Here is a 12,974-nt window from a genome sequence, read left to right on the forward strand (position 1 = left end):
TGCTCCACCAACCCAACGGGCCACGCATCGTCCTGACTAAGTCACACTCAAATCCCTCTTTCACCCAGTTTATATAAGGTGGCAGTAGCGGAAGAAGCCGCTAGCTACATTAGTTCTCGTCTTCCATCGACGTATTTCGCGGGTCTCGAATGTAGGGGAGGCGCTCCTGAAGCGCTAGCCATGAGGAACTCACTTGCTACTATATAGTAGTATTCCATTCTACCCGCACCTATGAATCAGATGTTGGCCTTTCTGCTGAGTGCATTTTATATAAAAATAAGCTGGAAAAGCTTTAATCAGTCGCCGACATAATAGGAGGAAATTATCGGCTAGGCCCTAGGGTAGTTACTATTTAAGAATCCAAAAGGTGCGCTACACAAATAATAGATAGAAGATCTACTCAGCGTCCAATCACTCCGGAATTATCCTTGAAACTCGTTACGACCAATCTTAAAAATTCAAAAATCGAAGTAGCCTTCTTTCAGGCGCCCTTTATAGACGATCTCGGGGCCGTCGGTCCACTAGCAAGGCAGGAACGCTACGACGAATGCTTCAATGAGAACGACGACACCAGAGGAGGTGGTCACAGCCCTGATTTTGAATGTAAAGAGGCATTCCGAACTCCGACGCTGACTTCATTCCCTGGAATAAAATCAACGGGGCCCAAAGCCTCTAAGACTATCGAACAAAGTTTGTAAACAGAATTGCTCCGGCGATTCTTCTAATGACTCCACCTCGGATGTCTTCCTGCGTCAGAGGAAATTGGATAAATGGCCCAGACTCGGCACATTAGAGTGGGTCTAGCGATTTACTCAAGTTATTCTTCATGGGATCGTCCAAAATCAAGGAAAACGAATGGTTGATAAAGAGGCTACCTAAGTCCTCTGTCATATAATCGCTTTTCCTCAAAGCTGTACGTCTATTAAGAAAACGGACCGGATTCTGGCGGTACTGGTTCTCACTTGGCCACTTCTTTCTCAACTTGGGTCGGTGGCATTCTTGCTGCCACTCTTGACGAGACACTTTTATGTTGTAGTCTCTGCCCTACAATTATGTCCTAGATCCAGTCAAATCCAACGTGCCAAAGCCATGCTCATACATCCATAACCGGGGTCACGGGTTTAATGATATTATCGAACAAGTTTTAGGGCATCGTCGTCAGCAAGTGTGTGGACTGCCCATTCTCGGTGAGCGATGAATACCTTGCCACCCTTTACTTTAGACCAGAAGATAAGTACCCCTACTTTAAAATCTTTCATGCTTTCTGTGTCAGTAGCCCGATCATCGCTTCTTATTTAATTTACAGGAAACGCTTTTTTGAACAGACTTAGAGAGGTCTTTTTCTCGCTGATGATTGGATGGCAGTTTTCTCATTTGTGGATGTACTTCTGGACTAAGAACCTAGTCTATCACAACATGCTCAAAGTCCATCCAAAAGGCAGAATATTCATTAAGGGGCAATAGTTAGGGACTTTGTTTAGTCGGGCCGGTGCCAGGTTTATACGAAGTAGTCGGTAGTTGCTATAGTAAACCCCGGTCCTATAGCCAACTTTCTTTGACGCTCACTCAAGCCTACATCAAATACACAGACCGACGGGAGTCTAGACAAACCCTAGCTCTGCGCAGTGTACATTATCTTCCTAATTAGTTCCAACCCGAAAGGTCTTTCGATTAACGTCCGAAGTTAGACCTTCTACAGCAGTCAATCCAGCAGTCTCTCTGGCCTATCACGCAATCTTTATCTTTCAACCTTTACTCGAAGGCTCTCCATATCTCTCTTATCATCTAGGAGGGCAAAAGGCTGATTCGAAGGCATCTCCACTTTTCAAGGCCAGAACAGATGATGGCGACTCCAAGGATAAAGTAACGTGTTACCTTCCTTGCAGAAAGGCAAGCTGGAATAAAATTCCAAGCAGATATTCCACGTAAATCCTTGGAATTTCAACACAGATATTTTAGGTTCAACTGCGAAATAATGAGATGCAAAGCAGGTTCCTTTTTGTAAAAGCCACTGTTTAGGCTACAATATAATGCGGTCCCTGTGTGCAGGCATTGGGAGCTCTGAAGGTACTGTCTTCCTGACCATGCCTCCTAGGATCAGGCCGGACCTAGGAATGAATAACTTGCTTCAACAGAGGAGGGTATGGGAAAGAGAGGCACGCAGGAGGAGGCTTGAATCTCATGAAGTCCCATTAACAATTCTTTCTTATATCACGTACTCGCCGGCCACCACAGTGAAACAGCACAAGCCATTATGAAAGCCAGAAGGGTAGTACATGATACTGTGTCGAAAGAACTTCCATTGAAGAAGATGGCGACGACACTTTCCGTGAGAGAAGGTTTCCAATTGCCGGAGGCTGAGGTCCTCGTTGGAAGCTGCGATGTGAATGAGCCGTCTTGAGATAACGTGGTACTGTGACGAGCTCCTGTGCTCATGCTGCCCTGCAGCGCAACCTGGGACGTAGCACGTTGAGCTGAATCAGACTTCTGTGGACTTACGAAATCCTGTAGACTCTGAGCTGTAGTCGTAGTGCTTGTAGAGGGTAGAGGATACGTTGTCGTGTGGGCGATGATGGTCTTGGTCGTGACGTATATTGTTTGCTGGATGGCGAGGCAGATGGTGGCAGAAAGTGGGCATGCAGTGACTGTTTCCGTTCGAGGGATGTAAATAGTCGAGGTAATCAAGGCAGGAGCGGATTCTACAATACCCACACCTCCTTGCGTGGTTACAGGTGCAGCAGCAGTGACAGTTGTCGTGCTTGAGTGCTTTTCGGGACATTCAGTGACGTAATCGGTGATGACCTCAGTGGTAGTGATCTCAAACGAATAGAGTAAAGGTAGTATACTCTTCACAGAGATACTACGTAGTACAAGGAGATACCGGATATGCAGACGATACTTGTATCTCCGTCAGGTCACAACGGCCTTGTCACTCATAGTGACGGGCGCGACCTGTGATTTCGAGGCTGGATGGTTGCCCGATGTTGAGACAGTGGAGCGCTAGGTGGATCAGAATAAAGGAACTGCTGATTCGAAATGACCGGATGCATTGAACCCTAATAATGGCACTTATCCGGTCGACGGCAGTCCTGAATGCGACTGGGAATGCTGAGTGGACAGAAGCCTTGCCAAGGACTGTGGCCAAAGACCCACCTTCAGTTGCCCCCCTGCTCGTGTCCGCCCGACAGTCAACACGCCTCGACTAAGCAAGGACAGGAACAGCACCGCCAACATTTGCCGTGGACCACAAATGATAAGCTCGAGGCGACAACCTTGCTAGCAGCATGCCTTGAGCATCGAGACCCTAGAGATCAATGCAAGCCCGGGGAGGTGCACTCTTGAAGAGTCATGCAGACGACATCAGCCTCAATTCTCCGTTCCGGCTGGGTTTGACCACATCGAAAATACGTGATCGGCTATGCTCTCAAACCACTCCATTCCAGGTAGCGTTCGGTAGTGACGTGCCCTCCAAGGAGATTTCCAATACGAGTCGAGCAAATCGGGCAACGAGAGGCCTTTCGCAAAGGCATCGGTCGTATTGTTCTCCCGGGATGGTGGTGCTTTCATTTCAAGATGAAAGCTTCTGATTCGCATATCTCCGGCTCGGACGACCCAATCCCATCCAGTCGGCGACCCACGAGCAACCATGTGAAGTGATGCTCAATTCCAATTGCTCGGTGAGGAACAGTGGCCGACCCATCAAGCTTTAGGGAGGTCGGAGGGCGGACCTTCCAGGATCCAGTGCGCCCCGCTCTTGGCAAACGGGTTCGAGCGTGGCCCCCTGGTGGCCACAACCCGCGTGGATTTGCTTTTCTAGAAGACCTTAAGCGTCTCTCAGCACCTAGCAGAAGAGCCTTGGCATAGTGCGGCCCTTGCGCATTACTCAGTCGCTTGAGGGTTGCCATTCACACACGTGCATCAAACAACGACCCATCGCATGTACACTAATCTCCCAAAGTCTTTGCGATTGGAGTTCTGTCCTTGAGACCCGTCATGGAAGGAAGACCAAGTTCAACTCAACTGGGTACTATGGATTGTGCGGGACTTCAGCACATGTAGAGAGATGATGAGTGTCATCCGGCGACAAATGGAAAGTTTCGCGAGCTGGGAGAATATTTAAATCACCCTTCAGTCCTCCGCCGACACCAATGAACTCGATCAGCAACTTTCTTGCCACTTGTCGCGGACCCGTGCGGATTGAAAGAGCCCTCTGCGCTTTGCTCAAAATTTCCCTGGCCGGCCTAGATACCTCAGGAGATTGCATTGTTCCCAGGAGTGAAACAACACAAGATGGGTGTCTACCATGACCTCGACTGGCTGTTTGCCATTGGTACGATTTTCTTTCTCCTCTCCGTCTGGGGAATTGGTGCCAATGTAAGTCGATCTTTATCTTCTCTCTTAATCCTAGGTTGACAACAAGATGTGTGCTAATCGACTTCTCTCGCATTGAAATGCTAGGACGTTGCCAACTCCTACGCCACCTCTGTCAGTTCAAGATCTCTGACCTTGATCCAAGCTGGTATATTGGCAACAATCACCGAGTTCATCGGAGCTATTGCCCTTGGCCAGCAAGTGACCTCCACCATTCGGAAAGGTGTATTCTCCATCAAACGCTTTGAAGACTCGCCTGGAGTGTTGATCATGGCCATGGTGGTTGCTGAAGTTGGTGCGTCGAATGCCCAAAACTCCTACAACTTCTCCCAATAAAAACATTTTCAATACTGATGGTCTGATTGATGATAAAAGGCTCCTCCATCTGGCTCGCGGCCTGCACATATCTTGGATTTCCCGTCTCCACAACCCAATCTATCGTGGGTGCACTGATTGGAGTTGCAATCGCATCCGATCTCCCCGTCTCCTGGGGCTGGAAGTCCCAGAGTGTCTCCCAAATTGCTGCGTCATGGGGCATTGCTCCCATCATCTCCGCGGGGTTTGGCGCAATCATATTCATAACCATTCGTTTCTTGGTCCACTCGCGGGAAGATCCCATGAAGTGGGCGTTGCGCGTTCTTCCCTTTTACTACGCTTTCACTGCTGCTATTCTGGCCCTATTCATTGTCATCAGTGGAGGCCACGGCATCCCTACCCCTGAAGAGCTCGGTGCTGGAAAAGCTTGTGGTATCGTTCTTGGCGTCTTTGTCGGAGTCTGGGCCATCAGTGCCGTTTTCTTTGTGCCTTACTACTGGCGCAGGTATGTTATATTGATCTTGTATATCTGAGGAACATGCTGATAGAAAAAAAAACAGCTTGGTGAAAGAAGACCGCCGCCTACGCTTCTGGCACATTCCCATGGGCCCTCTTCTTTGGAAAGACGGCTACAAGTTGTATTTTCCTGGGAACCCAGAAAGGGGTGTCGTACCTAATTACTACGAGTCCGAACTCATTGAAGTGAACGAAAAAGGCAAAACAGAAAGCGTTCATACCCCTACCGATGGACAACAATCTACCGTTGCCAGCCCTGCGATCGAGCCTCTCAAGGGCGAGCCCAGCAATTCCGAGCAAGATGCCCGAAGAGCTGATGCTCAGATTGCCGAGAAGAATCAGAAGGAACTTCGAGCTCTTGACACCCTGCCCTGGGCACACCCAAAGCGGATCTTTGCGACTTTTAAGCTCATCTTCACCTATGGTATTACCCGCGATGTCATTCATCACCAGTCAAAGGGCCTCGATCACATTCATCAACGTGCTCCTGCATTTGATAACAAGGTTGAACACCTTTGGACAACTGCACAAGTGTGCTCTGCGATGGTTTGCAACTCCCCATCTCTCTCCCATTCATGATGATCCCCTCTAGGACTTTTCCTCACCCTATCTCCAGATTATGTCCATCTCGCACGGCGCAAACGATCTCTCCAACGCTGTCGGCCCTTTCACAACCGAATACATGACATGGCAATCGGGAGAAACGTCCACCAAAACCGATACGCCGCTCTGGATCAAGGCCGTCGGTGGTCTCGGACTTGGATTTGGTAAGCGCCATCGTCCAGCGATTCATCAGGTTTTTTTTCACTCATCTTGACTTCTTTTCTTATATTTTATGTTGGCAAATAGGCTTCTGGACTTTCGGCTACCATATCATGCGCAATCTTGGCAACCGGATCACCAAGCACTCACCCACACGTGGATTCAGCATGGAACTTGGAGCGGCAATCACTGTGCTACTAGCCTCGCGTCTTGGCCTGCCCGTCTCAACCACGCAGTGCATTACAGGTGCAGTGCTCGGCGTTGCCTTGGTCAACATGGATCTGCGTAGCATCAACTGGACACAGCTTGGGAAGATTTTCTTTGGATGGGTCCTTACTCTCCCTTGTGCCGGATTAATCAGTGGCATCATTATGGGCATGGCCCTGAATGTTCCCCAGTGGGGACGTTAGCTTATGCGTGTCACATTATCTGCCCCGCCATGAATTATTTCATGGGGATCTCACCGCTGGACTCAAAGTTTCTCCAGTACAGAACTGCAAGTCGAATGGATTCAACACTAAATATGTTTGATTCGAAACTGCATTTGATGACGCAGTAGCTCATAGTTGACAACGAAAGATCCAAAGCGAAATCAAAGATCCATACCTGCGTAGCAATTCCAGTCCCCCGAGAGCATCAATACCTGGGCCCATGTATTCTTACTCTGCCTGAGTGGTTCATGTCGATGGTGTATCTCGCACTCCCGGTGATGGCCTTTTGGAAAGTATCAGCAAGGTCGACAAAGATAGTATTTTCGTATCTTGATGCTTCGGAGATCTAGCATGAATATGAGTGAATGGAGCGGGAGTCCCTGCAGAGGACAGACTTCAGATCGAATGATAATAGAGTATCGAAGTCATATGCTAGAAGATTTGATTTCTGAAAAGAAAATGCCAGAGATACAAAAATTCGACAGAAGTGTGGTGCAAATGAGTTACAGTTGACTTCCAGTAGGAAAGAAGAGCTAATTATCTAAACACGAGAAATCTGCCGTGAACCGAAAACTGATTGATATAAACAAAGGAATCTACATATTTATAAATGTATTGCTATTTAAACTTTTGACCTATGGATGCGGTGGGAAAATGTGGGACGTATTTCAGGATACAAGACATCGGGCCTTCTTCTCAAAACCAAAAGGTGAATATAACTGATCGTGCATAAGCCTCTCCTCACTAAGCTCAAGTCGTGTATCTAGGCGCTGCTTTCGACGAATGACCCGGCAAGTAACACTTGGGTTGTTTTCAAATTCAGGTTCTTCATCACTGTTGTTCCAAATGGCTACCCACGAGATCCTTGATAATGAAGGTGTACGCGAATCTCTGACGAAAATTCATCTCATTTTTGGATAATAGCCCACGTTGAACGCGAATGAGTCATGGGAGCAAAAGAGTCAACATCAAGTCTTTTTCAGATTCCCGTAATCGTCCAGTATCTCACTCTCTTCATCCATTCCCTTCCACTTAGTGATGCCGTCATGAATATCTCGCAAACGCTTCTCATAGAAGATGTGGCATCTAAATTGAATTATACTTAGCATGGTTTCGTGATCGGCATGTCGGAGAGGGGCAGTGCTCACGATGGCAAGAATGTTGCGATCCGTTCTCTTTGCTCGTCCACGGAACCGGAGAAGTCGATGAGCTGCGGAAACAAAAGACACATATTGCGACCTTCATCCATGATAGGGGTTCGGCATGTGGCGCATGAAACTTTTGTTGGTGTTTGGTACTTGGTATTTCGCTCCCGAGCGGCGTAGAAAGACAGGCCTTTGGTACCATTGTCGAATCGAAGATCGTCCTTGGGGAAAATCGCGGCCCACTGGAAAGGTGCACCGTGCATAACCTGGCATCCACGGCAGTGACAGAACTTCGCATTCAATGGCTTCTCACGCCGTAGGCTGTATTTCACCTGACCGCACTGACAACTTGCCCGCCACTTCGTCTCACCAAACTCCTCGAGTGGTGGCCTCGCATAGGGAGGTCGACCACTGGGGTCTTCGTCTTGAAAAGTAAACTCTGGAGGGTGCTCGAGAGCAGGACGGAAGCCCTCATTGGTCGATTTGGCGCCTTCGAAAGGATTCATTTCTAAAGTTGTTTTGACACCTCCACGTAGATGAAGAATCGATCGAGCCCCGGAATATGTAGTGAAAGGCTTCAGATTGCCCCGTTTAATGCCAGGTAAAAGCTGCCGGATCATAATGCAGAGGCAATGCTAAAGCTGAGCATGCGGAGCGAGTATATAAAGACACAAAAGTCCTGCTTCCACCACACATAGGGCTGCGGTCGCCGTCGTGGGCTCTTAATCAGGAAAAGGCCCGATCGCCGAGAATCTGCAGATCCCGCCAATGATATATAAGGAGAGCCACTACTCCCATTGAAATTGTGGGGATATTCTGCGAGGAGCTTCTGATAGCTGATGTCATCACGTACGGTGACTTGCGGTTATTCAAGTTTCGTGGGAGATGCTTCAAACCTCGTCAGGCCAGAGTCATCAAAAGGTCTCACCTTACAAACAACGGAGAATATCCCTTGCTCTTGTTTCCCTCGCCTGTGTCACTATGATGGCGAGACTGTCGATCACTGCCCGATACGCCGCCTAAACCAGCGATGGGAGTGGATAGCTCACGTTGTCGGGAGTCCCATTTACAGGTTTTCATTGGCGGATCGACATAATTGAAAAAATGGGCCACCAAACTACTATGAGCTTCTGTTCCTCAGCGCCGGCAGCTTGAGCCGCTAATCGATGGCTAATTACTCGAACCCGATGCGCAGGGTCCAACAAAGGACGCGAACAAAAACGCTCCCAAAACTAGCCATTCTTGTATGTTCGATTTCCACTGTTGACACGATACTCGGACGGGTCGATTGGTATGTTTAGACCACAGCACACAATTTGCAATCACTGGGGGATTGTCTGAAAGTAAAGAAATTTGGTGGGAGTCATGGTCCTCGAGTAGCCGAACTAGAGTGATCAACGGAAAAGACCACTCCTATGAATCCAGTTCTAGGCGCAAAGCGTCGTACTGCACGTATACGGAGCTCGGCAGAATTGCAGTCTCTACGTCAGTCGCGTTGAAAGGAAGATGCAATCTCAACACGTTGTCCCCCGCGCGGAGCCAGTTCGCTGGGAAAGAAAGACGAGAGCGGACCTGGTAGCAACTGACCGCGGATCGAACAATACAGCTGCTGGATTGATTGAAGCCAACAACCAGAGTCAACGGACTAGGCTGCTCATTGATGTAGCTTTCTAGGGCCAGGTTATTGTAGGGCTCCTGGGGCATTCAATGTCAGCGCTTGTATGCTTCTTCGGCGGGACTCTTGTGTTTCCTTCTGATGAAGTACCAACCTCTGGTTTCCAAACATCGGTGTTTCCAGCTGCGGTCTTCGCTCCGGCCAACTGAATAGTCAACATCGCTCTTTTCGCATGATGCACTTGCGATGCACGCAAGCTGAAATGAATATACCAATCATTTGTCGTGTCGTACTCAACATGTGAATTTGATGGGGTTGGACCGAATACCGACCAGTGAACAGTATTCAGCCCGGTCGCAGGGTCATCTTTCCCAACAGTGAAGTTGATCCCTTGGGGATAGTCGCTGACCCAGTCGTAGGCACCCCAGTATATCAGATACTCGGGAGGATGAAGTGGATGGGTGGAGTCAGGAAAGTTCCCGTGGCGAAATTCACCAGAAGACTTGTCAGGTATTCCTAGTCGCCAGATCTCGGTCCCTGCCGACTCCTCTTTCCAGTGATCGTGGACCTTGGTCAATTTACTGGCACGTACCACAATATCATCACGGACAAAGTCCCCAAAGACTCCTTCAGCATAAATCGTAAGACGGTAAGTCCCTTCTGTGACATAATCCAGGGTGAAGTCACCGTGAGAGTCAATGTCGACCCAATACTGGCGCGCCTCTGGGACGGCGCTGTTATCTTGGAAGTAAACACCGCTGGCACTCAAAATCGCAATGGGACGCACAGCACTCTTGGGTAGTTTGATGGAGCCCTGCACTTTTCCGCGGCTTTTGGAAGGGACGTAGCCTTTCACATGCTTGGCGATCGAGTCATAAAAAGCAATGTTCCACGCGGGATTGGCGATCTGTAGGGCCTCGTGGCGTAATTCAGAGAGAGATTTGGAGGACCCCTTGCCACCATTGAAGAGATAATACTGAGGTCCGAATGTTCGATCGAAGCCGTGAGTGATGTTTGGTGTTCCCTCGCCATGGTGATTCGAGACCAGATAGTTGTATACAATTCCGTCCACCGTGAGATCCGAGTGAAGAGGGCCCTAGAACCAGGCGATGAGTTGGCGTATGTCACATCGACCGAGAAAAAACTCACTTACTCCATAGTAGGTATCCTGGTGATCGAGATTTTAGCGGGTTTCTTTCCGTTGGGCTTGCCACCCTCGTCATCACTCACCTTTGTATTCATTACCAGCCAAGCTCCGTAGGTGCTACCGGACGACCGTGTACCATCAGCATACAGCCCGTGCACGCTGTTATTTCTCCAAGCTGAATGATATGGTGAGTTGCGCGCCACGAATCAGGATAACAGTCCTACGTCGCTACTTACGATTCGAGAAGGTGTATTTAGTAAAGTATTGCGAGAATTGCGAGTAATAAGGATCGGTTGGGGTGTTATTGAAGGTCCAAGTGGCGTCTTGAACAACAACCTCATGAGCGACGGCGTCTTTACTGGGCAGTGGAGCAGTTTGAACCTCGCTCGAAGTCAAATGCGTCCAAAGAGGTGTGTTAGGGCGGAACAAGGTTCGAAGTTCTTGCAGATTTCGAAGGAACGGGCTAGTCTCGTTGTAATACGCAAGTCGACTAAACATGTGAAGGCCAGTCTCGCCATCACGGAGAAACCAATATTGTTGAAATAACTGACCCGTCGGGGTGTAGACGTCGGTCAAGATGATACCGGCGTATTGGGTGCCGGTAGTGTCCACCCCCTGAACAACTTCAGTCGTCGGCGTGGTGGCGCCTGCCGTATAGAACCCCGATGGGATGCAATAGCAGTCTAAATAAGGCCCGATGCCCGTCGACCCAGATCTTTGCCCGAGCAAATCTTGTCCGTCAAGAGTCAGTTGCTCGATTTGACCAACGGATCTGCGCAGAACTGCCGAGAGGCGATCATTGGCGATAGTGATGACGGTTTCATTTTGCGACACGTCGAGTGCATTTGAAACAACAGCCAGTCCCACAACTAAGATCGCGCGAAGAATGGCCATGGTTAATGTCGTGGAAAATCGCTCAGGGAATACATAATTTGCCGCGAACCTAATTGATGTCTTATAAAGCTCTCGTGCATCCGGATCTCAATACACCGACCGTAGTAACAGACCTCAAGAGCCACGTTAGAAAGCTCGACCGTTTCCTGCGTTGATGTATGCAGGTCCACCAATAACTGCGAACCTCGGAAAAAAGCCCACGCTCGGCGATCCGTCTTGGCATGCGGGGAGAGCGGGCGTCGAGACAGCGTCAACAAATCGACCGATGGTTTTGCGGGTGACGAGCCCCCACCAGATATGATCAGCGTTGCTCTGCCACTCGCACCACGACAACTTCGGTCAGGATTAACCCGAGGTAGCCTGCAATTGCAAGAGAAAATTCACAGATCCAACTACTGCGGCGCTGTGTTATGATTCCGTTCCGCGAGAAGGTGACGGTTTTTTTTCTCGCGAGCAATTCCCCGCTGGTCATGGTCATTCCTCCTCTATTAACTTGCGAGAGATGGAAGGGATATCCAAACCGTATCCAGGTTTGATGAGGCCGGATTGACAGGTTTCGCAATGCGATTCGGAGAACAGTACGCGATAGAGAGAGCGGCGAGATCACGCAGTGCAAGAGAGGTGTCATTTTGCCGAGGAGTGGAAAATTAGCCATTTGAAGGAGGACATTGCCTGAGCCGAGGACTAAAATGTCGATTTAAAACACGCAGACGAGTTTCGAGAGAAACCAGATGTAATAGGAACTTGACAAGCGACCTGCGTAGTGTTATCCTCGAAGTAGCGTTAACAGAGAGCGGGAGACTTTGAAAACAGCTCTCGGTGTCTTCTGCAGGAGGGCTCAACTGGTTCTCCAGAAGGGCGAACATTTGGAATTGATAGCCTGAATTCTTGGGTATTGTGCCCGTGCATCATGTCAAGACCGTGGACGCTGGTCCAGGTGCGGTATATGGTTCAAAAACTACTTCATATTATTGCTGTACTCGCTCTAATAACGAGAGCGGACGTAGGCAACAATGGAGAGAAATAGCTTGCCAAGGCCTCATAGCCGGAAGCCCTCCAGTCTTCAATGTCCCGTGACGTCAAGTTGGCTGTCGCCCGTTCCCTCTTGTCGGAAAGAGGTCTGCGCGGAATTGCTCAGTTCTGCACCATCATCACCATAACCGATCCTGTCTCGACGGATGATGGAGTCCCTAGTTGACTGAATGGGCCAATGTGCTTCGCCAAGCTTGCTGCGCCTACAACAACGCCTTAATTCTTCCTGGTCAACGTGGTTCCATCTGTTACTGCTGCAGGAGATCTGAATCGCCTGTCAATGTGGCACGCGCCGTTCACCCTACAGCTTAAGGCTGTATTTGCGACGCCTCTCCTTAGATATACCCCCTTCCCGAGTGCTTAAAAACTACTTACTAGCCAGTGCTAACTAGTATTGAGCTGCGGTATCTCATCGTCTTTTCCTGACACCGACTTACCGATGTGTTGACATATTCGATCGAAGCCCAACGAAGTCATTTAGATCGTCAATTCGACAAGACGGTGTTTCTGGCTATTCAGCCACTACTCGGCCGGGAGGCGCGTCTAACGCCGGTGCAGACCTTCTGAGTGAGTGCAGGAGTCCGTCGGGGCTCTCCTGATCTACATCGGTGCTCTCACGCGTGTCGTGCTGCCATGACGCCATTACCCGCATATGACCTTCCTTTTTTCGTCTGGCGACGTTGCAGTCGACGCTAGTCTCATGTAAGAACTGTTTTCCGCTGCCTCCAATAGAGATTTGCCAGGCA

At 49.3% G+C, this 12,974-nt stretch overlaps 4 protein-coding genes across 4 annotated transcripts; 1 reads left to right on the top strand and 3 right to left on the bottom strand.

Annotated features, from left to right (window-relative positions):
- Positions 1-2,211: 2,211 nt before the first annotated feature.
- On the bottom strand, positions 2,212-3,567 carry POX_c03477 (uncharacterized protein; the record flags this gene model as incomplete). Its single annotated transcript, XM_050112373.1, has 2 exons — positions 2,212-2,860; positions 3,431-3,567. The coding sequence occupies 2 exons, from the start codon at positions 3,565-3,567 to the stop codon at positions 2,212-2,214; spliced, it is 786 nt and encodes a 261-aa protein (XP_049969929.1).
- Positions 3,568-4,290: 723 nt separating this feature from the next.
- Positions 4,291-6,374, top strand: POX_c03478 (uncharacterized protein; the record flags this gene model as incomplete). The annotated part of the gene is made up of 6 exons (XM_050112374.1): positions 4,291-4,374; positions 4,459-4,666; positions 4,747-5,191; positions 5,247-5,748; positions 5,819-5,969; positions 6,052-6,374. The coding sequence occupies 6 exons, from the start codon at positions 4,291-4,293 to the stop codon at positions 6,372-6,374; spliced, it is 1,713 nt and encodes a 570-aa protein (XP_049969930.1).
- Positions 6,375-7,363: 989 nt separating this feature from the next.
- Positions 7,364-8,046, bottom strand: POX_c03479 (uncharacterized protein; the record flags this gene model as incomplete). Its single annotated transcript, XM_050112375.1, has 2 exons — positions 7,364-7,481; positions 7,544-8,046. The coding sequence occupies 2 exons, from the start codon at positions 8,044-8,046 to the stop codon at positions 7,364-7,366; spliced, it is 621 nt and encodes a 206-aa protein (XP_049969931.1).
- Positions 8,047-8,953: 907 nt separating this feature from the next.
- Positions 8,954-11,196, bottom strand: POX_c03480 (putative rhamnogalacturonate lyase B; the record flags this gene model as incomplete). The annotated part of the gene is made up of 5 exons (XM_050112376.1): positions 8,954-9,235; positions 9,310-10,251; positions 10,309-10,323; positions 10,386-10,477; positions 10,539-11,196. 5 exons carry the CDS (start codon positions 11,194-11,196, stop codon positions 8,954-8,956), a joined length of 1,989 nt encoding a protein of 662 aa, XP_049969932.1.
- Between the last annotated feature and the right edge of the window lie 1,778 nt (positions 11,197-12,974).

This window comes from Penicillium oxalicum, chromosome III (genome assembly GCF_001723175.1).
Source record: "Penicillium oxalicum strain HP7-1 chromosome III, whole genome shotgun sequence".
Lineage (NCBI taxonomy): Eukaryota > Fungi > Ascomycota > Eurotiomycetes > Eurotiales > Aspergillaceae > Penicillium > Penicillium oxalicum.